General features: G+C 36.8%; 1 protein-coding gene across 1 annotated transcript; it reads left to right on the forward strand.

Annotated features, from left to right (window-relative positions):
- Window positions 1–503: 503 nt before the first annotated feature.
- castor1 (cytosolic arginine sensor for mTORC1 subunit 1) lies at window positions 504–25,100 on the forward strand. Its single transcript, XM_028457376.1, has 9 exons — window positions 504–977; window positions 12,735–12,805; window positions 15,483–15,676; window positions 17,510–17,645; window positions 21,129–21,252; window positions 21,386–21,502; window positions 21,733–21,815; window positions 22,935–23,029; window positions 24,085–25,100. The coding sequence occupies exons 1-9, from the start codon at window positions 865–867 to the stop codon at window positions 24,157–24,159; spliced, it is 1,008 nt and encodes a 335-aa protein (XP_028313177.1). The 5' UTR covers window positions 504–864; the 3' UTR covers window positions 24,160–25,100.
- The last annotated feature ends 1,351 nt before the right edge of the window (window positions 25,101–26,451 follow it).

The following is a 26,451-nucleotide window of genomic DNA, read 5'->3' on the forward strand; positions in this document are numbered from 1 at the left end:
TGTGTGTTGCTGCTGAGCTGTCACTGCATGGAAAAGGGAAAGTTGCAACTGCTGTTTTCCGGCCAGAGACTTCGGGGGGATGAAAGAATCCCCAACCACCCTATAAACACTTGTATTACCCTCACAGGGACTATGAGAAGGATTTATTATGGTGAAAAAGTTACTTAGTTCTGCTTTAAATTAATTAATTAATTAATGTATGACTTCACTCGTCCGATGATGAATAACCTCACACTTTTACGCATTAACAGTGTCAGCTGCTTCCTGCCTGGGTTCGTCTTCCTGCCTTTTTTGTAACTGTGGTGTTGTTTTTGGTCTGAATTATGCATTTTACTTATTCATACAACACATATTTTGAATTGAACTTTTAAAATAATTATATGTCTTTAATAGTTTCTAATTTGGAAGAAGAAGAAGAAGAAGAAGAAGAAGAAGAAGAAGAAGAAGAAGAAGAAGAAGAAGAAGAAGAAGAAGAAGAAGAAGAAGAAGAAGAAGAAGAAGAAGAAGAAGAAGAAGAAGAAGAAGAAGAAGAAGAAGAAGAAAATTGAACACATCAAATTGTGCGTTCAGAAAAACAAACATTTATTTTGAAAGGTGCAGACGGTAGTTGTGTGACGTCACAGTCCAGGCGGAGACGTTTGACGCAGCAGCGTGTTGTGTTCAGAGAGGGGGCGTGTCGACAGCAGGGCTGTCCTGGTATTTGAATATACAGTAGTTGAGTGAGGTCGGAATCCCTATTGCGTTGGATGTTTTTCAGCTGCAGACTCTAGCAGGTGATGTTCACTAGTCCTTAAGCTTCCTGTTACACAGCTGTGCCTCCACACGGGCTGATTACACTTAAAGCTGTAGCTCACAGACAGGAACATGGACTTACACATTCTAGACCACAGACTGCGGGTCACCAGCATAGCTAAGAAAGGACTGGTGGATTTCACACACCCCCTGATCAAGCTGATCTTCCTCCGGAACAGGACACGGTAAGAACTGCACCGCACCGGTGACCATGCAACCCTCGAGAGGTTGTTTGCCCCGACATGCCTCAATCTACCGTAGTGAATGATGTAATGCAATGAAGGCACTTATAATTACAGTAGTTTTCCACTTTCTGTTTATTCCTTCATAAACGTGTTCAAATAGGGTTTGCATGTGCTTAAAACCATAAACTATTCTATTCCATCCTATGAAACGCATGCACCATTACCACTGTGGAATGAAGCATCCTGCCTCATAAAACAATGCTGAGGTTCCCCCTCAGTGCTGAACTGACCCTTGACCCCCCACTGCTCCACTATCCAATGAGCACGTAGTCCAGACCCCATGTTGGCATTAGTACCAGTTTTCAGTTAATCCCTGGATATCCTTCTATTGTTACGTCATTGTTTATTCCTCAGGCTGTCCCACATATGCAGGGCCAAGAGCAGAGGCCAACATCTGTCTTCAAAGTGAAATGACTGAAAGCCAGGCAGTTATTCAGCTAATGCTCTTCTTTTAAAATATACAGAATTGTTCACCATGTGGAATAATAATGTTCATTCCTTTTACGGTTTAATGTGGAAGCCCATCTGACACACTGTTTTAGACCATTTTCCATCTGCTTTCTATTTGTTATTTAGTTAGGGAGCAAAGTTATGGCTGGATTGCTGCAACTCTTATGTGTTTTTTTTTTTTTTTTTTTTTTTTTGGTGGTGTTTTTGTGCAATGAGCTTTTTTTTTGGGTGGGAGAATCAAATCTGCTTGTGCATAAATTGCCTATCAAGATTTTTATTTTGGAGGAGGAATGCACACTTCTGTCTTTGTGACTTTAAATGAATTGTAGTTCATAGAAATCCTAACAATGTTTAATGATTATATTTCATATATGCACACATTTACTGGGAACAAATACAATCAAAGATTGCGTCACACTAATCACTGTCCTCCTTGTCTGACAAAGAAACACGAGAAATTACATTAAGAATGAAGTAAAAAAACTTCTATGTAGCCGTCAAGACTGAGACTCCATGTCCCACAATGCAATGCACAAAAACATTCTGATAAATGTCAATTAGAGAAACTAAACAAACTTTTGAATGGCAATTTCAACTTTTTTCAAGCAAGTGATTTTCAGTTTATTGATCTATGAGGTCCATACCATGGCTGTGTTTGTAATGGCACACTTCAGTCCATACTATACTAGGGATGGGTATTGCCAGGTACCTCACAATACGATACTGTCACAATATTTTGCCCACGATAACAATAATATAGATTTCCACTTCCGATAAGATACTGATATTGCAGCCTTGAGTATTGGCCGATACAATATCAGCACGAATCATACATACTTTTATTACTTATTTTGTTGTATGGAATGTTAGAAAAGTCTTGATCAAGTGATGTTACTCAGAGAATAATTGTCAACAACAGTAGGTATGAGAAAAACTGACCCATTTATTATTAACCAATTAGTTACATACATTTTAACCTTCAAAATAATATCTACAGTATTCTACAATTGAATTAATATAATTAATATAGGAGATTTTAGATGCAGTCCAATAAAATCCGGTATTTGTTTTCTGGCTGATATCGGACCGATATCTACATTGGATCGGGACACCGCTAAACGACAATATCCCGATAAAGCAATTCTGCAATAATCAATATATCCAAGATACTTTACGATATCTGTCACTGAAGAAATTCAGAATTTACTGACTGTACTGAATCCATTTCACAGTAATTACAAAACATTGTCAGTCAATTTCACATGAATGACAGCAAAGTAAAACAAAGTGTATACTGCACAGTGGCTCTTCTTAACAAACACACCCACAGTGTAAACATCCGCTCCTCACCTATTGTCTCATTGTACTGTGTATGTACTGCATTATCTCTGTGAATCATGTACTGCATATATATATATATATATATATATATATATATATATATATATATATATTGTTTTCGTCATCGTTGATTTATATAGTTCTTTATCCACACACTAAAGTAGTCTCAAAGTGCTTTACAATATCAGCTCATTCGCCCATTCACACTCACATTCACACGCCAATGGGTTCAGTGTCTTGCCCAAGGACACTTTGACACATAGACAGGTATAGGCTGGGATCAAACCCCCAACCTCTCGATCAGAAGATGACCCATCTACCACCTGTATCGATAATGTACGGCTAAACAAAAATATCGCAATATATCGTATCAATATTTTGGCTCACCACTATACTATACACTACAAACTCAACTTTTTTCAAAATGTGGAGAGGGCGTTTCTTTTTTAAACATCGTCCACAATACCTTTAAGGCATTCGCTGCGTGCCTTCATCCCAGTTACGCACTGTGGGTGGAGCAGGCCTAGAATGTGGGTGTTCCCATTCAAATTAGGCTTTACACGAATTCTCCAGTGTGCGGAAGTTCTTTTCTTCTTATGTGCTTCTAATTCTGGAGTAAGTGCAGTGCTTCGATAAGGTGAAACATTATATTGCACTAGAAATATGGACCTAGTTACATTTGAAGCCACACAGACTCCTGCGTCACGCAGCAGCAGCTGTGATCATTCAGCTGCTGCTGCGTGATTAATTAAAACTCTGACAGATGCAGAATTCTGTCCACATTGGTCACAGTGATTCAACTATTTTCATACTATGTCCAACATAAAGTCACAGTTTGATCCACTACACGGTGAAACAAACTGTCATATGTGGATGAGGATGGACCACAAACTGTTCCCACACATATTTCAATGAGGCTCAGGTCGCTTTAAACAATTTCTATTTAAAACTTTGAAAGCCAATAGTTCTGTTTCACTGCAAACATCCCTCTGTGTTAAAGCAGGGTGCTCTACAGCCGGGTTATTTCCTCATATCTCCAGTGCATCTAACTCGGTCACGCTTTACAGCGATGATGATTATGAAGGCAATGATGCTAATGAAGCGCTGATCAAGGAGAGAGATTTTAACTGTGACTCAGTCACACTGCAATAATCTGATCACTTATCTGATCAAATCAACCTGTTGCATTGTTTATCAATGAAGGTGTTTCAAATTAAAAGTGAACTTTATCACTTTCAGGGATTTCAATGACATTTACAAGCGTTGGGAAAACTCCATGTTCCGTGATTTCTAGACAGCCCAAAAAAATGACACCGCCTCCTTTTCATCAGCCCACCTTTATTCACACATATGCGCTTTTTTGCAATAATATGCATAGGAGAGAAGCGCTTAACTGCAGGCGCACAAAAAAGCGTTTAAGTCCAGACGGGAGAACAGATCCCTTACAGATTAGTTGTTTCTTAAGTCATATATTTATTAAAAAAAAATCGCAATAATCGCCTTATACTTTAATATTGGGATATATCGTATCGTGACCTATGTATCGGGATACGAATCTTATCGCCAGATGCCAGGCAATACACACCCTTACCCGGTATAGAATACATCTGGGTATTTTTTGCGTTATTAATCTTTCCATACTATCTAATGTGAATGCACTACAGACTACTTTTGACGTCAGACTTAATGAGTAGTACATTAGTATGCAATTAAAAGTATATATATCATCTCTAGCAGTTTTAACATATAATAGTGTTTTAGTCAAGCTGTCTTTTTAATCATGGTTGAGTATAACTTCCTGTTTTTCTTGAACTAACCAGCAAAAATCTTGAATGCCTCACTATCGTGGGTGAGTCAAGAGGACTTGGCTTTTCAACTATGGTGTCATCACATGTAAACTCATCAAAGAAACAATGATAAAGCCGAGTTTATGAAAAGTAAATAGATAAAAAAGTGGATTTTCTCATTTAAACAGAAGTTAAGACACTATTTACTTTGTGTTGGTCACATTAAGCACCATTCTTCCTTTACCGTGGTCTATTTGTGCCTCTGTGTTTACTCATAGCTTTAATGCACAAATGAAAACAATGCAGGGCTGTGAGGGATTGAAGTTAAGCTAGGTTAACCCTACAGGCTTCGACTGTTGACTAGCGGTTAACCCTGCACCAATAGGAATAAAGCAGTTTTTATGTGGAAAAAGATGTTACTTCAGCTAACAGACAGATTGTCTTGTTTTTATAGCTTGTGTGCATGTTTTTCTCCACTTTTAAGTGGATAATATTGAACAACTCTAAACAACAGTGAAATTAAAAAAAAAGCCAGGCTGATTGCAGGGAATACCATCTCCCTTTTTAAGGCCTCTGCTTTTCATTAGAAAACAGCTCCTTGTGCAAAGCCGTTCCCAGAGCTGATCTGAGCAGAATCTTAAGAAGGTGACCATTTTGTGGCAGAGCTTATCACGCATTATTAAAAGTTTGGTTTTCTAATCGCATCCACCCGGGAAGGCTGCTTAACACGACACAAGATAAAAGCAGGCAGAACAATGACTCGGTGCAGGAACATGAACTGAATGAAATAAGGGAGTGGAGACGGTGTTTTCTGAGGATCAGCCTTGTTTGTGGACTAGACCCTGAAGTTACATATATTTGGCACTTTTACTATCTATATTATATAGTTCTGACTCATTTAAAGTGCGCAATGTGCTGTTATGATGCTCCAATCTGTCTGAACATCACAACCCGTGCTTTTATCTGTATGCTTGCCCACTTTTTTCTAATTCTCTTACTGGGATTGCAAAGAGGTGTAGAATTTACGGTAAATTTCCACAGAAACTTAAGCTCAGAAATTTTGGAATATTCAAACAAAAATGTTTTCATGTGAAGTATTTATTGGAATTAGCCGGACATTTTGAGTATTTTAAATAACTGTCATAATAATAATAATTGCTTAGACATATATGGTCTTTTTTCAAGGCGACTCAAAGCGCATACAGAAACCATTATTCATTCACACCAGTCACTCACATCAGTCATACCAGTGGTGGTAAGCTACATTGTGACCAAAGCTGCCCTGGGGCATTCTGCCTACGTCTACGGCCCCTCTGACCACCACCAACATTCATGCACAATTGAAACCCATTCATACAAGGCAATGTGGGTCAAGTGCCTTGCCCAAAGACACAACTACAATGATGTGGATAGAGCAGTATTCAAACCCCCAACCGTTTGGTTATTGGATGACCCACTCTACCACTGAGCCACGGTCGCCAACCAGTATCATATTCAAACATAAATATTAGCATCCATTCAAAATATTACAATTAAAATGTAATATTTCAACGATCCTAAGAAAAACATATTTTAGCATCATCGAAACTATCAGCATCAGTTATTTAAAAGTTATTCTAAATTTTTGGTTCATTCCAGTAAATGATTCCATTGAAAACTTTATATTTTTTAATGTTCTCAAATTTTCCAGGCTTACAGTTTCGTAGAAATGTACCCGAAATTTTTGGACACTGTTATGTAACTGCTTGATATTTGGACCCAACGACAGGATAAAGAAGTGAATAGGTTTATTTCCTGTCCCTCTGCATTGTTTTGTTTTGTACCTGATGGTTTCCTTCATGCTTCAATGTTAAATTACTGTCTAGCCTGCTTTCTCTCTCTCTCTTTTTAGCTTCATGCTTGTGGTAACCAAATTATTGATTGGTCCTTTTGTATTGTGAATTCAGCCTCGCAGGCACTAAACAGTCCTCTTTTCTTTTCCTGATCGCGCTAACTAATGAGAGCTACAGCTCAAACAATACCTTGGCTGGGACAGAAACCCAGTTGGGAGTTTTCCACTTGTTTGCTTCAGTGATGTGTCAGAGTTAGGGCTCTAGGCCTGCCAGTTTACACACAGCCAATAGACTACTTTGCCAACATTTTTAACCCATAGAAGGTTGTGACTCGATCAGAAATGAGAATTCAAAATATATATATACTGTATATTTTATCAATAATAAGGATGCACCGATCGGTGACGATTTCCCTTATTTTGGGGGATCGGCAATAGGTCGATCCTTGCATATGCAACTGATCTTTTATGCCAATTTTTCTACTTTCACTAATGTCTTAAAGTCCGTCATACAGTCAGCCACTGTCCTCTTCTACTGTGAGATGACTGACAGAACCACCGACCAGCTCATGTGTGCATGTGCGTGCTACACAGAATAACAATAACAACAGTCACGGAGGCACAGTTAGCTTAGCATGTCCGCATTTCGGCAGTAGTACACAAAAAAAAAAGAGAGCAAAGGATTGCAATTTCTTGTAACGCGGAAATAAGTCCCGGTGGAGCTGCAAACAAAATACTGCCTCATTCACTTTAAGACACCACCACATCGCTGAGTGTGGAGCATTTAAAGCTAGAAATCAAGCTAATGCTGAAGCTAATGGAGCAAACAGCCAGTGGAGTGCTGTTATGCTGCGTTCACACCGAATGCGTCTTCTGCAGCACTGGACGCATCTGCGGCACTGGACGCATCTGCCGCACGAAACATTTGGCAGGATCAAAAAATGTCCCCATTCGCTTCATGTGTGTTTGAAGCGAAGCACCGCCCACCAGCGACACATCCAACTCAGTGAGTTTCACTGCCTGCTGAAGCGAGGAGCTGCGCTCCTTTTCTCCTCTCACAAACATAAACCACCAGTGAAAAAAGCCGGTTTGAGTAACGGTTAATGCTATCCTAACTCAGTGCTGACTTTCAAAGATGAAATCTACAGAGAAAACTTTTACCTGCTACTACCACCTCCTCACTGATTCTCCTCCACACCAAATCCTTCCTGGTACGGTACCGGTTAAAAAGGCTGTTATACAGCTCCAGGTGGTCACACAGCTTCTACTTCATGGTTGAACACACCGGTGTCCGTGTTGACGGCCTGACGTCATCGTCAACAAAGACTCTGATTTGCTTTCGTCATGTGAAAACAGTCGCAGGACTTCAATATTTTCAACTCAAGCGAATCTGCCAATATGACAAAAAATTGGGAGCGCGCTCGCACGGTCAACGCTTTTGATGTGCGGATCAGACCGCACCGCCGCACAGGAAAGATTTGGGACGCATCTATCCATTGCGTATAATAATGCTGTGGACTTTATTTTTGGCAAAGAGATGAAAACAGATCTGCAGTGTAACGTGATGGACAAGTTTAGTTTTTAAAATGTGAAAAATGAAAGACCAAAATACTAAATTATCACTATTTTAAGACAGCTATGTTCTAAACTTTTAATTTATATTTGAGATAACTACCTCATGTGCAGTTAAAACATGTTTGTATTGTTTTGTGGATATTGTTCAATGTTTTACAATAACTTAAGATTTGAATATTAAAAAAAAAAACAAAAAAAAAAACAGGATCAGCAAAAATCAGATTCGGCAGATCAGGCTTTTAAAAAAAATTGCTGATCGGCCAGAAAATTGCAACACCTCATTCATCTTTTCATCATTAGATTGCAGTGGCTCCAGCATTAGTTTCGTCCACTCTTATCATGTTTTCTCAGCTGGAGCATCAGTTTGAGATGTCTCGCTCCTCGCTCAGCCAGCTCCTTGTTACCTAACTACTAGTGCCGCCTGTTGTTTTGTGCAGGCGGATCAAAGTCCAAACTCTAACATGTTTGTTTTTCATCTACTCGGCTCATCTCCCGCTGTTGTTTTTTTCCTCTTTGTTTCACTTGATGCTCTATCTGTGTCTTTCTCTTTGAATGCAATCTTGGTTCCTGATTCAACAAAAGATTCCTGTGTATGATGTGGGCTAACTTTCTAATACTTGCACAAGCCTGGCCAGGGCATTTACAAACTAATTTAGATATTTTTTTATGCATTTAATTGCAACAGTTTTATAACTTATATGTCCTGACTGCACAATTGTCTGTAACGGAATGGTGATGAAGAGTCTTGGTGTTTGATAAACCAGTAGTTTATTAACCAATCTGCAAACGTCAAGCATTTTCTCTTCGTTTTTAACAATCACCATGGTGTGGAGGTTTCTCTTACTTAACAGTGTACAGTGTCCGCAACAAGACACCTTCTCTACAATGGAACAGTTTGAACTACAAGGATACACATAAAGATTATCAGGCTGTTTTTGTCTTGATTTCTCCCCCCTTTTTAAGATTATTCTGTGGTCTGAGGTGAGTTAAGAGTGTTGAGAGTTGTCCCGATAATCGGCTTAGAAGTGGGTCAGGGACAACATTCGTAAATATTACTTGTTCGATATTTACGACCAAAACTCCTCATGACCCCGTGATTTGTGACATGGAATGGAAGATAGCCAATCAAGAAGCGAGCTAACTGAGAAACACTTAATACTGCATTCAAAGGAGTTCGGAACTCGACATGCCCAATTTCCAATTCTGATCTCCAAGTTCAGTCAAAATATCTCAAACATGGCTGACTGCTATAAGATTTGATGTTTTTTTTCCCCCCGACTTTATCAAATAGGGGCTACAACTTCAGGTGGCGTTCAAAGTCAATTTCAAGTAGGATAATCCTGTGTCCTGTAGTTGCTGGAACTGCACTATTAGATCACGTTGTGACTAAAGGCGGCCATACACTGCGTTTTTTGGCCCATTTTGAGCCAATTTTTGGCTCGTGCGTCTATTTTTGGGATCTGCCCGGGTCTTGGCTAAATCGCATGTTATGCATCGTGTAGTATACATGGGATCACGGGAAGCGATAACACCTCATGACCAGCTCCCGATCAGCAATCATGTGGTTGTAAGAAAATCAAACATGTTCTGGTCGCTCCTCGTGAGGGTGTCGCACTGTTGAAGCGGCACAAGGACCGGCTTACCTCAAACTCTCACACTGCGCATGTAAGAACACCGTAGGACCGCTGTAAAATCGACGGACCTTACTGCCCACGTTTGTCCAGCCAATTACTGATCCATTGCATCGCTGTCTTTTCTTTTTTAAAGCTCTTTTTGCTGAGATTTGCGAGTGTCTATCCACTTCCGGGTTCTTCTTCTTCTGTTTTAATGGGGACTCTTCAGAGTTTTTCTTCTTCTAATTTGTACATTGCATTTCCGGAAACCAGGCTCAGACCTGTCGTGTATGGACGTACAGTTTGAGCAGTCAGATCGTCTCAGAGTTTCGGTTCGTACAGTGTGAGAACATGAATTGGGCGTTGCGCACATTCAGCTGGAGCACAGTGTCTGCCTGCTTGTGACATCTCGTTTCAATCCTTGCGTATTTGGTGTGCATGTGTTGAGATTTTTGGAGTTTACAAATGTTCTATGCCTGATATTCTATCTTCATGTGTAGGGTCTGGAACAGATAAACATCTCTTCAGATTCAGGAAATCCTTCTGTGTGTAGTTCACTTAACACAATGAACCAGCAGGACTCGGTCTGTGAATTACTGTTGTGTTGCCATCTCCCTTTGTCTTCCAGTCACGTGACTGTCCCGTTCGGTGCCAGGGATTATCTTTTGCTGAGTCGGTGAATGCCAGTACATCACAGGCTTCTACATTTAATATTCCTATTAATAGCTTTAAGCTGACTGATGGGGGAAAGAGGAAATGGGTATCATGTTTTATTAGGTGATGTAAGCCATTTTTGTTTCATAGGTTCAGAAATTAGAAAGTGTGGTCGTGTTTTTTTCCTGCATCGAGCAAACAAGTCCTTCAAAGGATTACCACTTTCTTCACGCTCTGTTGAACTTTATTGGCTCCTTTAATTCATTAAACCGCGAGTGTGCAATCTCCCAAAAACGCCTCAGTAGCATTTTTTTTTTTAATGTTTATTTTAGATAGAGATCCAGATGACAGGAATGGAGGGGATGGAGTAGGGCTGGGCAAAAAAATTGATTTAATCGATTTTTCGAATTTGTAGTTATAAACAATTTTTATTTTGTAAATTTGAGTTTAAAAAAAAAAAAAATATATATCTATATATATATATATTTTTTTATTTATATTAATTTTTATTTGTTTTTCCCACCACAGTTTTTCAGTCTTTTTTGCGTTCCGATGTGAGCCAGCCTCCTCTTTGTTTACATTTGTTTACCCTTTGAGTAGGCTATATGTACGCGAGAGGCATGTTCAATTTTTGTTTTATTTGCACTATGCTGAGATGCTAAGGGAAGAATATGTAGCTATCTGATTTCTTAATCAGAAAATTTAAGCTACTATGACGTAGCTGTTGCACTTTTGCTTAAACCTGGGTTATAGCTTGAAATTGCTGAATGACAGAGGCTCATTTACTTTTTATTTTGGGATTGTTTTATGCATTTTAACTCTTGAGGACAATCACAGCAATAAAGATGCACTTTTGACAATATATCTGATGTCTGCAGTCATTTTTAAGTGCATTTAAAAAAAAAAAGAATCGAAACTAACAAAAAACATTTTTAAATCGAAGATTTATTTTTTTTCCGGCAAAATCGCCCAGCTCGAGGACGGAGTCATGTTTAGATTTGTTAGAATTAACTATGTTGGGATTTTGTTAGAAATTTGATGCATTTTTGCAGGTGAGATTCCCCCAACAACTACCGATGTACGATCTTATCGGCCCATTATCTGTATCAGCCTTAAAATAAAATATCAGATATCTGCCATTCCGCCGATATAGCGGCTTCCTTCCTTTTTCTTTATGTTCAAACTTTGAATTACTTTGAAAGCTAATAGTTTCAGGGAGTTCAGGCTGGAAGGATCTAAAAATATTGGCTATGTTGGACATGGGCTGTGGGAGTTAATATTCGAGTGGACAGATACAAATCTTGTTCAGTACACATAAATCAGTTTTTGTGTAATGTAATATAAGTTAAGAAATTCAGATTTTAACAAGATTTTATCATTTAACACATTTTCCATATAAACTCAATATAATCTGTCAGATTATGATTGCTTTTTAAAACAATATATTGACTTTTTGGTGCTTCTTTTCAGCATTCCAAACAACCTACTATAGACAAATACTGTACTCACTAAGACCAAAGTGGAATAATTAGAAATGGGTGATATTATTGGCCCATATTTGTCCAAAAATGTAAAATTGGATGACATTGTTATTGGTTTTTAACCGATATTGAAAAATCGCTATCGGGTCTATGTATATATCGATATCGGAAGTTTAGTATCGGACAATATTGGAAATTGGCCAAAAGCTAATATCGAATATCCCTAGAAATAATACATTTTTGTTTTCTGAAATGAAAAATTAGTTCTTGCTGCCAGCGTTATTTGTTTTTCTGTTTTGGATTTGTCATTCATTAACCTTATTTTACTGGTTCTGCTACTCAGCCTCTCCAAATTTTCAATCCTGAGTGTTTAATGCAACGTAAAACACATTGTGAACTTTCATGATCTCCTAACAGATGGCTGGAATCAAATCAGGGATCATTTTACTGATTTGTAAAATGACCCTGTCAATTCTGCTGTAACTGCTGCTGTAAACCTAGCAGTAATAAGATAGGGGTATTGTTTGACAGAGTTTGCATTCTAGTCCAGACTATGAAATGTGGTCCAGCCCGTCAGTCAGAATGAAGGAGCTTTGATTTAGTTCCATCAAATTCTCTTAAGTTTGTTTTTTTAAATTTCATAGTTTTCATTTTTGTTTTATGACCATTTATTAGCTATTCCTGTTTGCATATTTAGGATTGGGAAAGGTAAATTTAGTAAATAATTGTGTTTCTATATGCATCAGAAGTATAAAAAAAAAATAGAACGTTCAAAGATTTTACACAATGTTTGAAATTGCCAATTCTATCTGTTCTTTTTTTACCAAACACTTGCTACATATTCAACCACCATTTTAATGGGGAAATATGTCTTTGGGGTTTTTACTGCATCTCCACCTCCGATGTCCGTCCTTTCATATCCAACAATATGACTTTGCTCTTTTGCTTTTTCTCTCTTTTCTTAGATGTAAGTTTTTCAGCCTGACGGAGACGCCCGAAAACTATACGGTTGTCCTTGACGAGGAAGGATTTAAAGGTGGCATCTAAATCATTATTTACCACTCAGGCCTTTTGGCAACAACAACCACCACCACACACAATGTGCTTATTTTATGAAAAAAAAAAAAAAATGTCCATCATTTACGTACACACAATCATTTCTCACACAATTCCCTCACACTTCCACATTTTCATTTGGTGGGTGGAAACTTTCCCATTCACTACCAAACCATCCCAATAACATGCTTATGGTAGTAAATGTTGTCGATTACCAGTTTTTTTTATAATTGAATGTGTTGATGAACTTTCCTACAAACATGCAATAAGAAAAACCATTTTTCTCACGCCAATGTATCAAAAGCATTATGAGGAGTAGTGTAAGTAACCATGTGCAAAAACAATAAATAAAATAACATAAACTTAACAAGAATACATTTACACTGTTAAATATCTGTGCATTCCTTGCTAAGTAATTCCAACTTTTGTGCAGGCGTGCTATTTGTGTTTCTTCTAGGGTTTGATTTCACCATCAGTACGTAGCTTCTGCTACTTCTGTTACCCTAAATCTACTTCTTTGAACTAATTATAGGTGTGTTTGTGCAGCAAAACCCTAAGGGTCTCACTGGGACAAATTAAATCATCCAGAATAGGGAATCCTTTGAAGGAAACGTGAGAAGTTACAGAATGCAGATCTCATTTGTTAGTAGTTTTATTCTTCTCGTTGATAATGAAACTAAACTCAAACGCTCACGTCCCCAAAGAGGGTTTCCTAAAAAAAGAATTCCTTTTGTTTTTGTTGCGCTGAGAAACTTTTCCTCCTGTTAATGAATTGTGAGTTTTATTCTCATTATAACACATTTGTTTATCATGGCCTTGAGTCACCCTACGGGAACTTTAACTCCCCCGGTAAGTGACATCCCACTGACAGCTTGCACTGGTTTGAAATCACACCCTGGAAATTATAAGTGCCATTAGCTTAGTATACATTTCACATGTGCTATATATAGCAAGGTTGGATGAGGACTCAATTAAATATATAAAAGCTGTTGTGCGTCTTTGTGCTTTTACAGTTTGGAACATTTCAGGGTATAAAATGTTAATTTAACCCTTCACACATATCTTTAGCTGATATATTAAAATATATTTAGTCCAAGTAGCTTCGACCAATGCAAATATTTTTTTTGTTGAAATAAATACAGAGTTTTATAGATTTTGGTTTTCCCTCAATTAAATCGCCCACGATTGTATTTTCCGAAGTAGAAGTTGTTACTTTTTTCATTTCAAATTAAAGAACTGACTCTATCCAATAATTTTTTTAGCTAGTCGGCACTGCCATCTAGTGAGAAAATTTTTTAAAATAAAAGCATGAATTCTTACTTGAAAATAATATATTGCATAACATGAAGTATTCATAGATACCATCACGTTAAGACTCTGTTAGCTTTACTTTAGCAAGTAAAAACCAGACAGTTAGCATAGCGTGCTAGCAGTAAAAAAAGCTGTAAATCAACTGATATGCAGACATTTGTAGAGGCTTATAGAAACTCACTAGAATATAGTGAAACTCCGTTTACGACGGGCAACAGAGCCCGCCCCCAGGCATGCTCTGATTGGATGACAAGATAAACGATCGGTACCTTCTTCAGCCATGAGCGTATCTCCAAATAAAAGATGGATGTTGTTGAGTAAAAAAAGTGTATTAGTATTGGGCCAGGCAAATTGGAGACCTGACATCAGAGGAATCAAATTATAGCCCAGAGTGACTTATCTGTGGATTTGTAAATGCATCTGTTTATTTCTAGCTTTACATATATAATATCTTTGAAGGAAGCTTCAAAGGAAACATCAAAGCTCTGACGAAAACTGGCAGTCGTCAGTTGAAACATGTCAGGTGGTTAAAATGGATTTTGTAAAGAGCAGTTGTCTAAATAAATGAAACCATAACATATTATATAATGTTTTTTTTTTTTAATCAAATGGCCAAATACATTGTTCTCTTAGGATTTATTATTTTTCGTTCGCAACTCCTTTGTCATGGAACTCCTCCTAGGCCATTAATGCAGCACTAATGACACATGTCATCTCATAGGGACAATGTCAAGGATGTGCAGTCGACCTTTTTTGGAGCCAAAATGTCAAGGTCTCGTCAAGTGTCGAAAACCAAACTTTTCCATATCTCTACGAATATTTATCGTACAAGTTCTATGCTTACATTTATGAAAAGCTTATCTCAAGTGTAGTATTTTATTTCTGTGGACTGAAGCTGTACGACCTACCAGTAAAAAGATTGGTATGTGTCAAAGTTCATGAAAAAAGACAAATAAATACTTTTTTCCCTATAACTTGCCCACAAATTGAGATACAGTGCTCAGACAGGTACCATTGAACAACATTTCCTTTCAATGTGTGACCTTGCCCTTCGCTCAAGGTCATATTTAAGGTCAACGTCAGTCCTTTGTTTTTCCTGCATTATTAACTTCAATTTAATTAGTAAAAAGAACAAACTTGTCAACAAATCCAGATACAGGTTGTCATTTTTGCTATTTTTTTTTCAATTGCCAAATACGTATTTGCCTTGTGAATACAGGTCTTGCCTGGTTATTATTGTCATGTTTTTTGTTTTTGTTTTTTCTTCAGAAATGTGCACAAAAATGTGGATTGATTTGTTATCAATTCTATGCATATTCTATGTTTGTTTCCTTCTCCTCCCTTAGAGTTGCAGCCCTCGGAGCACCTACAGGTGGAGAGCTCCATCTGGCTGCCCCTCAACGTCGTCTCCAATGGCAACACCTCCTGCAGCTCCCAGGCTGTCGGTGTCACCAAGATCGCCAAGTCGGTCATCGCCCCTCTGGCCGAGCAGCACGTCTCGGTCTTCATGCTCTCCACCTATCAGACTGACTTCATCCTGGTGAGTTCCATATGCTCCACGATGAGTGCTTGTGATTCTAAAAACACGTGTACACCTTTAGTAAAATCCCTCAGTGAAGCCTTTCACCTCGTAAACATGCAGAAAGAGAAAAGGCTTGGTGTTTGCTTTTGTTGACTCATTAAGTTTTCCATGTAAATCCCAACACAGCTGAAGGCAATATGCTTGATTTATGACATGGGCATTGGGCTGGAAACACATTGACAGATGTTTGCGTCAGCAAGTGTATTAATGGTTGACGTGGTTGTTGCTGAGCTCGTGTGTTTCCCTACTGTAAGTGAGTGTGGACGCCAGGGTTGGGATCACTTATTATTAATTGATAATTAATTACAATCAAGATGTAATTATAATTGTAATTGTTGTTTAAAAAATCTGTTGCTGTTGTAATCATAATTAAATCATAATATGAGTTAATATAATTTACTTTGTAATTGTAATTGCCATGATAATTCTATAAAAAATGTCAATTTTTATTTAATGCAAAACTGGGGAACCATGTAGCACTTATACACATATGTAGTTAACAATTATTAAAATATGTTTCATGTCAAGCTTTCCCACATTTTACCATTTAAAAAATAAAATGAAAATGTAATCGAGGGGTATACATAAAAAAAGGCTATTGATTAGGAAGCCCAGCAAGGTAACCAATAGATGCTACGTGTTTAGCATTGATATGCTAGCTGCTACATGTTTAGCATTGATATGCTAGCTGCTACATGTTTAGTATTGATATGCTAGCTGCTACATGTTTAGCATTGATATGCTAGCTGCTACATGTTAAGTATTGATATGCTAGCTGCTACATGTTTAGCATTAATATGCTAGTTGCTACATGTTTAGTATTGATATGCTAGCTGCTACATGTTTAGTATTGATATGCTAGCTGTTACATGTTTAGCATTGATATGCTAGCTGCTACATATTTAGCATTGATATGCTAGCTGCTACATGTTTAGTATTGATGTGCTAGCTGCTACATGGTCAGCGTTGATATGCTGGCTGCTACATGTTCAGCGTTGATATGCTGGCTGCTACATGTTTAGCATTGATATGCTAGCTGCTACATGTTTAGCATTGATATGCTAGCTGCTACATGTTCCGCGTTGATATGCTAGCTGCTACATGTTTAGCATTGATATGCTGAGCTGCTACATGTTTAGGTAACAAAAAAGATGATAGATAATGTTTTAGTGTATTTTACAGTTGATTTGTTGCATGTTGCACTTCTACACATATGTAGTTAACAATCATCAAATTAGGTTTCATTTCAAGCTTTCCCACATTTTACCATTTAAAAAAAATTATAATAATTAAATCAAATGGAATACTGACAGAAAAAATGCCCACATCAAAAATATTAAAACCTATATTTTCATTGATTGGGAAGCCTAACAAGGCAATCAATAGATAGGAAAGAAATTAGATGATAGATAATATTTTTAAATGAATTTTACAGTTGATTTAAGACATGGGTCAAACTGACATGTTTTCATAAGAGATGCTAACACAAGAGGAAGGTTAACTTTTATTAGGGTTAGGGTTAATTATGATTAATTGTAATTAAGAACATAATTGTAATTTTTTTTTTTTTTGGTTTTTGCTATTTTAATTGTAATTGGGAAAAAGTGCTGATCACTGTATTCGTAATTGAGTTGTAATTGAACATGGATAATTGAGGACATAATTGAAAATGAATAATGTAATTGACCCCAACCCTGGCGCACGCCACAAAACAAAGTGTTGATGGGAAATGGATCTAATGAGAACATCATGAGCCTGTGTGTAAAGGTGTTTCTGATCTGCATGGTGTAGGTGAAAGAGAAAGACCTGTCTGTGGTCATCAGCACTCTGGAGGAGGAGTTTAACATCTTCAAGGAAGAGGGAGGAGAGTCTGTTCCTGTGCACAGTCAGGAGGTTTCCAATGGCCTTCAGAAAAATGGCAAAGAAGGTAAAAGTCCAAGAATTCACCTGTTTCTGTGTCACATTTCTGATTTTTATTCAGATGACTTTACTGACTATTAAACTTGCCAAAATCATACCAAACATGCTGAAAAGGGTTAATAGTAGGTAGGGATGTCCCGATACAACTTTTTCATTAATACCGATATTGCATCCTTGCTTATCGGCCAATGCCGATATAGAACCCATATCAGCATGAATCATACAAACTTTTTGATTTTATTTTTTTATTTTTTTATTTATTCCTTCTCTTTAATAAAAAAAAATAATAATAATTACTTATTTTGTAGTGTGGAATGTTAGAAAAGGCTTGATCACGTGATGTTACTCAAATAGAGAGCAATAGTAGGTATGAGGAAAAACTGACCCATTTACGATTAACCAATTGGTTACATAATTTTTAACCTTCAACATAATATCTACAGTATTCTACAATTGAAAAAAATAAATAAAAAATGAATTGGAAAAAAAAGTAAATAAAAAAATCAGAAAATCTGGAAATTTGAATTTGATAATTGTTTTCAGGCTAATATCGGTCCGATATCGATATCGGTCCGATATCGATATCTGTCTGATACAAAAAATTAGAAAAATTACCAATGAAGAGCAACAAATATTTGTTGATGAAAAACAATTTGACTGCATAAGAAAACAGTGTGCGGGAATGTTTTGCTTCACAAATAAATAATGAAAAAACATGTACCAATCTAGCTGTTTTTTATTATTATTTCTCATTTCTGTAACATAAAAGTTTTCAAAGCTTTTGTCTTAGTAGGGCCTTTATACTTCGGACTTTCCATTCATTATCTGCCTCTTTCAGTAATGCAGGGTCAAATATCCTTACAAAACTTTTTTACATGATTTCATTTTTTGAACCTTTGAATTTTATATCGCCATTCTTTTATTTTTATTTATCCATTTATTTTTACATTCCTAATCAATAGACGGAACTACGTTTTATACTCTTCCAATGATGATTATGCTGAAATCACGTGATGTTATGGCTCTAGCGAAGTTAGCCACACTGCGCCACACGTTTAACGGAGAAATATCCCATGGTAATGTGTGATATGGTCCCAAAACATTATATACAGTATGAAACCTTTAATTACCGGCAACTGGCAAATCGCCCTCACGTTTTGCAGGAACTTCTGCTCAGCCGTGTGATTGGCGGTGCATACTTCTGCCATGATATGTCACTAGGTAAAATGATCACCAGTTCAGCTAATACACCATTAGCTAAACCTGTCTTTATACCAGAGCCTTTTCAGATTTGAATGCAGTCATAATAATCTGAACCACTTGTTAAAGACACACTTCAGACGAAGCTCTGCATTTATTTTCAATCACAAGATAACGTGATTACTACTTGAACCGTGACGCATAGCGTGAGATTTTCAACGGAATTATGTGCACGTATTTGTGCGTTTGAGTCACATTTTCCAAGTGTATTTCTTCACACAAGCTGTGCATGGCTCTGTGCAATCTAACAATCTTATAAATATACAACTTTTGTGTCTGCTTTGAATGCTTGCCACATGGGTACAGTTTATTCTTTTAAACAATCACTGTTTTCTACAGTTGGCAAATCTGTATTTTAAAAAACCCAGAAAAAAAATGAAAGTTTTTCTTTATGAAGGGAGTGTTTTGAACCAGTGTTTATTTATATTTGTAGAGTTGTCAATGTTTTTAGACGAAAATGTGCCTGTTTTGTATTTCTTATGACCATTGAGAGCTGAGCACTTTCTGCTGTTTAAATAAAAAATCTTCTGTTCTGTGGCCTTTACAGGAAGTTATTAATCTTTCATTGTAAAGCACAGGACATTCTGTTCAGTGGGGTCGGGCCGAGCTATAGCGTACATCCACGTTCTCTGTCAACGCATTTAATCTGTAACCAACTGTTCACGTTTGTTTTGAGAAGAAAAGGAATGTAATGACATAACTGTTCCATTGTGACTGTTAACAGCTGAATGTGAATACGGGGAAATGTTACCTAATGAGCAGCGTTAGTTTTGGTACGTATCTTTAATTTCATTTTAGTCACTGGATTAAGTCACATTTTAGTCTTTTAGTTTAATTTTAGTTGAAATTGATCTATATACAGTATATGTTCACTTGTTGCCTAATGTATCCCACAAACCATCTGCTGTCATGCTCAAGATACTATCCCTGCACTTGTCAGTGCTCTTAAAGTTATTGCAGCTTTACGTTATTATTAAAGGATTCACAAAGTAATAATTGTAAGTAAACTTGTGTATTGTATTTACTAGGAATTATCTTTAAAACCACTATTTTAGACAAGTTCGCCTAAGAAATGAAATTACTTCATTCCAGTGTTTTTATTTTTTGTCTAAAGATTTTTGTCGAAGTTTTTCTCGACTACATTATTTTTAAGTGACAAATAACTACACTTAACCAGAGTTTACCTTTTTTTTAATACATGTGAACTAAAACTATATCAAATTATATTGAAAAAATTTCATCAACAAATATAAACGAAACTTTAATTTTGCCACATGACAAAATCAAGTCAAAACCCATGTGATCGTGTGTTCTGTGTGTATATACAAATCAGAATACCACCCTACATATGGAACTCTTATCTTATCCTGTACATTTTAGTTGGCTGTATTTGTAACGGATTTAGTCGACTAAAGCAGTTTTTAATATGTTAAGGTTTTATTTCTTTAGTCTCCTCTCATGTTTTGACTGCCAACTGTCAATCTTCCTCAGAGGCATCTAGTAACTACTTTGATGTATCCCTATGAGTTCTTTCATATGTAAAGCATCTACTGATCGACTATTGAAGAAGACAAAATCCACTTGCTGGAATAAAGCAGTTTTTCTCTAATGCAGGTACAAGATGGCACTACAGGCCGGGGGTACTTGAGAGAGGGAGTTGAAAATGAACAAATAAAACCATTAAAATTATGGGCTTTTAAAATGTGTATTTTTGGTTAAAAACAATAAACATAATAATGATTGAAATGATCTTGATTGGAGGGTCAGACTTGGTAACCTACCAGGGGGGACATGACAGGAAATGATTAAAAAGTGCAGAAATAAATCTATTCAGGAGGCACTAAATACTGTTTAAATCCACTTAGTAGGTTATTGTCTTTAAAATGTGTGCTATCATGTATTCATTCCATCATTATGCTCTAGTTGTTTTCTCGTAGTATTCTGAGTAAAATGTTGTCGCTGAACAAAGGGGGTACTTGGAATCAGAAATAAGAAAACAGGGGTACTTGAGCTAAACACGTGTGAGAACCACTTGACTAAAGACTCAATGTCATTTTGTTGACTAAAACTAGACATAACTGGAAAAATCCTGATGACAATTTTAGACTACGACTTAACATTTCCTGTCAATTTGAACACTGTTTCACTCCTATTCTCTTCAGAAACATGAACTGACTGATTTCTGACCTCAGGCTTAATCTTGGATGATGAAGTGTTTGTTCTCCTCCAGACATCCATCCCACTGTCCACCCAGTGCTGATCCCTCTCAACCACTTCTGCGTCATGTCCCTGGATCCAGACACACTACCCGCTATTGCCACCACCCTCATAGATGTGCTCTTCTATTCCAGCAGGTGAGTCCTACTGACACAGTACCAATATGAACCACTGGGTGGCATTAACATGCATTCATTGTAGCTGTTGAATGACTTCCAAATGGTAAAACAAACATGACTTCCTGTTTTAAATGTGTCTCTTCCTGTGCAGTCATAAAGATGAGGGCCAGTCATCTTCTAGTGAAAGCTTGGACTGCATCAAGTTTTTCTCCTTTTCTCTCATCGATGGTTACATCTCACTGGTGATGGACACTGAAGCACAAAGACGGTATGGATACAGATTATCTGATGTCACTGAATAACAATGACGACAAAACACTAAGATAGGTCAACGATAACTCTGGGACACAATGTCTGAGGTGTTATCTCGAGTTTTTGATGCACTTGTTTTGTTCTGTTTAACAAGATGACGTCATCTGTTCCATCTTAATCTGAAACATCTCTTCATTCCATTGACGGACAGAAAAAACAGAAATATAGCTAATCATTTTCCGACAGGTTTCCTGCTGATCTTCTCTTTACCAGTTCTTCTGGGGAACTGTGGAGAATGGTTCGTATTGGAGGACAACCACTAGGTTTTGGTGAGACTAATTCTTTTATTCTGGCAATCTTTTTTTCCCTGTTATCAAAAATGAAGACACAAATACTATTTAATGTTGTTTAAAGCAAGGGTTCTCAACTGGGGCCCAGGGATGGACTGGCCACCTGGCCCACCGGGCATCAACCTGAAGTGGGCCGGTACAGTCCGCTACATTTAAAAAAAAAAAAAAAAAAAAAAAAAAATGATGAGCTTATGGAGGCAGACATGGAAACGGGTGGCCAACAATGGTCCAAAAGTGGCAAAAACGTGTCAAAAAAAAGTGTAAAGTCACTAAAATGAGCCAAAAGCAGTCAAGAGTGGCCAAAAATGGGCAAAGAAAGAGGAACCAGGTGGTATATAATGGCTAAAGGTAGCTTAAATGGGCAAAATGTGGCAAACAATAGTGAGCAAGTGCAAAAATGTGGAACAAAAAGAGACAAAATGTTGGGAAAAATTAAACAAGTGGTATTTGTTGGGTAAAAGTTAGCTTATTTGGATGAAAAGTGTCCAAAGAAATTAAGGAAAGGACAAAAATTGGATAAAAGTGTCAAAAAGAACTTTAATAATAGTAATAATAGATAAAATGAAAACATAAAGAGCCACATGTTGAGTATCACTGACTTAATAACGGCTTCTACGTGGTGTCACTGATAATGTCGTGGGCTGGTCTGGATAGAAAATGCCGGCGATGAATTGTAGTCCCAGTCCACCCCTGGGGCTGGGGCCCACATTTTTCCACGGTCATTTTTTTTTTTAGAATTCAACCAACCAAATTTAGTTTTTCAAAAACATTCGTATATAATCATTCTTTAAAAACATAAATCTATATATTTTCCTATGTAACATGCATTTCACAGCATGCCTGTCAAAAGAAAAGTTTCTTTCAAAATAAAAGACAAGTCCAACATGAGACATTAAGTATTTATTGGTTTTTGACTAGCTGTCTGCGACCCACCCAGTACAGGTCCACGACCCACCAGGTGAGAATCCCTGGTTTAAAGTTCCTTAAGCTCCATCCTTGAGGGAAACTAACAATGTTTCAGTGCAGTTTACAGTTTTAAGACTTACATGCATTGAATTGATGGCATTTAAAATCACGTGTCATGATTTGCTCCTTCAGATGAGTGTGGCATCGTGGCTCAGATATCTCAGCCTCTGGCCGACAGCGACATCTCAGCCTATTACATCAGCACCTTCAGCTTTGATCACGTTCTGGTGAGTCCAACACATACGATGAATAAACCAGGCCTTTAATCCTGTCCTAGCAGAAGAAGAAAAGACTATTTACATTCAGTAGAACTGATGGAAGAGATGCATACAGTTGATGTTTAAATGGGTTTAACACTAAAGAGCATTTCTGTAGAACATACACTGATGATCCAAATGGTCATTGTGTTGTTACAGGCTAGCTAGAGAACTAGTATGACTGGTGGTCAATGCTATACAGACAACATTATATATTTGTTTTTTATAAATGTTGCTTTGGATGGTGATGAGTCTTTAACACTTTTTGCTGTGTTACATCAATGGGCTTTAATGACACCATGTCTACCTAAACATCACACCTTACAAATACAGTATGCTCAGATCAAGCCAACACTAATACAGTGGTTCTCAAACTTTTTCTTTCGCCCCCTCCATCCCAACAGAATTTCAACAAAATGGGTAAAATATGTAACTATTTTTCTTCAAAAATCATAGAAATATCAAAATGTGCATTCACATGTTTTAAAACAGTAATAGTAATAAAGGGAAAAATATGGTGGGGGGTGGAATTCTTATTTTCCCCGGCATGGCAATCTACTAAGGTTTACACCTTCCTTTAGTTTTCAAAAACTCACATACTTCAGTGACAATATAGTAATTATTTGTAATTTTGTTAGATGAAAATAACTTTGTAAAACTGTAAAATGTTGTAGCACTTATTTTGTAGTATATATATATATATATATATATATATATATATTTTTTTTTTTTTTTTTTTTTTTATCGTTAAAGCACATCACTGATGGATATTAGATAATCCTGAATTGAGCAAAGTAATTATAGAGGTGTCCCCATATAACTTCATTGTGTCCAATACTGATATTGCAGCTTGAATCATACATACTTTGTTGCCTATTTTGTTGTGTGGAATATTTAAAAAAGGCTTGATCAACTGATATCGGAACGTCACTAAAACATGTGAAAAAGTAGATGATGATGATGCACTTTTAGTAGTCATGGACGCGTGACTACTGTTTTAAAATGATGGCTTTTGTTTTTCGCAGGTACCTGAAGAGGATATAGTGAGTGTTACGGAAATGCTTCGGCATCAAAGGAAAGAAGCAGCAGCTGAATTCTGAGACGACTTCAATGATTTTCCCGCCTTTTCCAGTGTTTGGGGGGGTTGCGTATTGAGAAAGGGGAGACAACTCTGTGCCTAGATTAACAACTTTTATTGCCAGCAGTATTGTTGACTACAATGTTGCCATGAACACCTGATGCGCTTTTCCTGTGTGTGTGTGTGTGTGTGTGTGTGTGTGTGTGTGTGTGTGTGTGTGTGTGTGTGTGTGTGTGTGTGTGTGTGTGTGTGTGTGTGTGTGTGTGTGTGTGTGTGTGTGTGTGTGTGCGTGTGTGCGTGTGTGCGTGCGTGCGTGCGTGCGTGCGTGCGTGCGTGCGTGCGTGCGTGTACTGGTATTATGTTTGAAAGCTATCAAGTACAGAATGCAATCAGTTTCAGTGCACAAACGCATACATTAAAGGCATTAATGTAATTTACAGTGAAAAGCACAAGCAGAAACGTCGGCACACAGTCATAGATCGTTCTCTTCGGTAGAGAGTTGGAGAACCAGAGCGAATGTTTCATATCAAAAACCACAAATCTTCATTTACATACGAAAAAAGGCATATTTTTTTTTCTTCTTCTTTTGCCTTAAAAGTGCTTCAAACACAGATTTTGTGTGTTAACATTGTTTTCCTCCACCATGTGTGTTAGGCTACTTTATTTTTACCCTTTGAAAAAGGTAAGCTGTCAGAATAACTAACATGCATTTCATTTAATGTTGCAATAGTTCTGATTTAAGATTGTTACTGAAAAAAACTGAAGGTTAGTCACTTTGAAATAAGGTCAGAACATGTGTACCCATTGGAGCAACAAAGGTCATTAACACTTGTTTTTTGGGGTATTTTTTTTGCACATAAATGATTTTAAGTTAGATTAAGGAACCTTAACGTTTTCTTTGGTACAACTACATTTTATACGTTTTAAGTATTCTGTAAATTTTGTGCTGCTCGTTCAATAAAATTCTTTCTTTGAAAAAAGAGATTTCATGTTGCCCTGTAAATCTGTCAGGTTTTTTTGGACGATCACAGCGAGCCATCACAGTTATGGATATTTATGGTTTGTGAACATCAAAACGAGTCAGAGGATTTCTGGATGTTTAACTACATACACGTATTGCTTCATTTAATTTACATATATATAATCTATATCTTAATTTATTCTCCAAACTATAAAGGATTTATTAGCTCATGGAATGTGCCGCTATAGTCATGTTTTCCTCTGGTGCTTGTCTTGGTGCTGCTTTAGAGCTGGTGTTCTCAACCTTGGGGTTGTGAGATACAGGGAGAGGGTTTTGCCAAATACAGTCAAGAAACTTAAATATTTTCTGAACAATTTTAGTCAATTTTTACTATTTTCATCACTTTTTCTCGTCGCATTCTTCTCCATCAAATTCCAATGCCTTTTCAGCCTAATTATTCTACTTTCAAGACATTTTTAAACCCTTTCTGCCACTTTTCCCTCCTAATGTCACGTGTGTTGACCCATTATTGTCACTTTTAATCTCTTTTCATCATATATGCATCATGCTTATTTTTGCCAATTTAACCACATTCACGAATTGTCATGCCCATTATTTGCCAGTTTAAACTAATTGTTCCAATATTGACACTTTAAACTATTATTTATTTTATTTTTTTTACCATTTTTTCTGTCCAATTTTGGCCACTCAAATTTGCAACGTTTAACGAATTTTGGTGGTTTTAAAAATCCCATTTTACCACGTTTTCCACCATTTTTGGTCACTTTTAACCTTTTTTTTTTTTTTTTAAATTTTTATTAAAACAGGGATTTACATTTTTAACATATGAAGTAAAATCACTCGTGTACAAATAGTTGACATGGATCATAACCAGGTGGTCTATACTTCAGACGTTTATGGACATTTTTGTGGGGGAAAAAAAAGTAATAAAAACACCTGTGCTTTTAATTTGAAGGGTCGTAGTTTATGTGGGAGAGTTACATTAATCTCTACAGTAGGTGGTGCTAATCTGTTACTTTTGGTGCTATTACCAGAAACTACTTTTTTCTCCTATTTTTGGAGAAAAAAAGATTTATGTGATATTACAAATAATGTATCATTTTATAATTCAATATTTTTCTTATAAAACTACAACTACTATAAACTATAGTGTTATTTATTTATTTTCCAATGATTGTTGTCTTTTATATTTGTTTATTATATTTTGCACTTTCTTTTGATCCTTGGGGCCCTTGGCTTTAAGCCTGAATGATTAGTTGTTTCTCATCAAACTTATATTTCTAAGTTTTCCAAAACAACAACTTAGGAAAAACTATTTTAATAAACGTCATA

The sequence above is a fragment of the Gouania willdenowi genome, chromosome 9 (assembly GCF_900634775.1).
Source record: "Gouania willdenowi chromosome 9, fGouWil2.1, whole genome shotgun sequence".
Lineage (NCBI taxonomy): Eukaryota > Metazoa > Chordata > Actinopteri > Blenniiformes > Gobiesocidae > Gouania > Gouania willdenowi.

What these genes read in the sequence shown, in the direction of transcription:
- castor1 (XM_028457376.1), top strand. Translation starts at nt 865, where the DNA reads ATGGACTTACACATTCTAGACCACAGACTGCGGGTCACCAGCATAGCT. An exon ending in ATCAGACTGACTTCATCCTG is followed by an intron (nt 15,677 to 17,509) that starts GTGAGTTCCATA and finishes TGCATGGTGTAG; the next exon opens with GTGAAAGAGAAAGACCTGTC. An exon ending in GACACTGAAGCACAAAGACG is followed by an intron (nt 21,503 to 21,732) that starts GTATGGATACAG and finishes ATTTTCCGACAG; the next exon opens with GTTTCCTGCTGATCTTCTCT.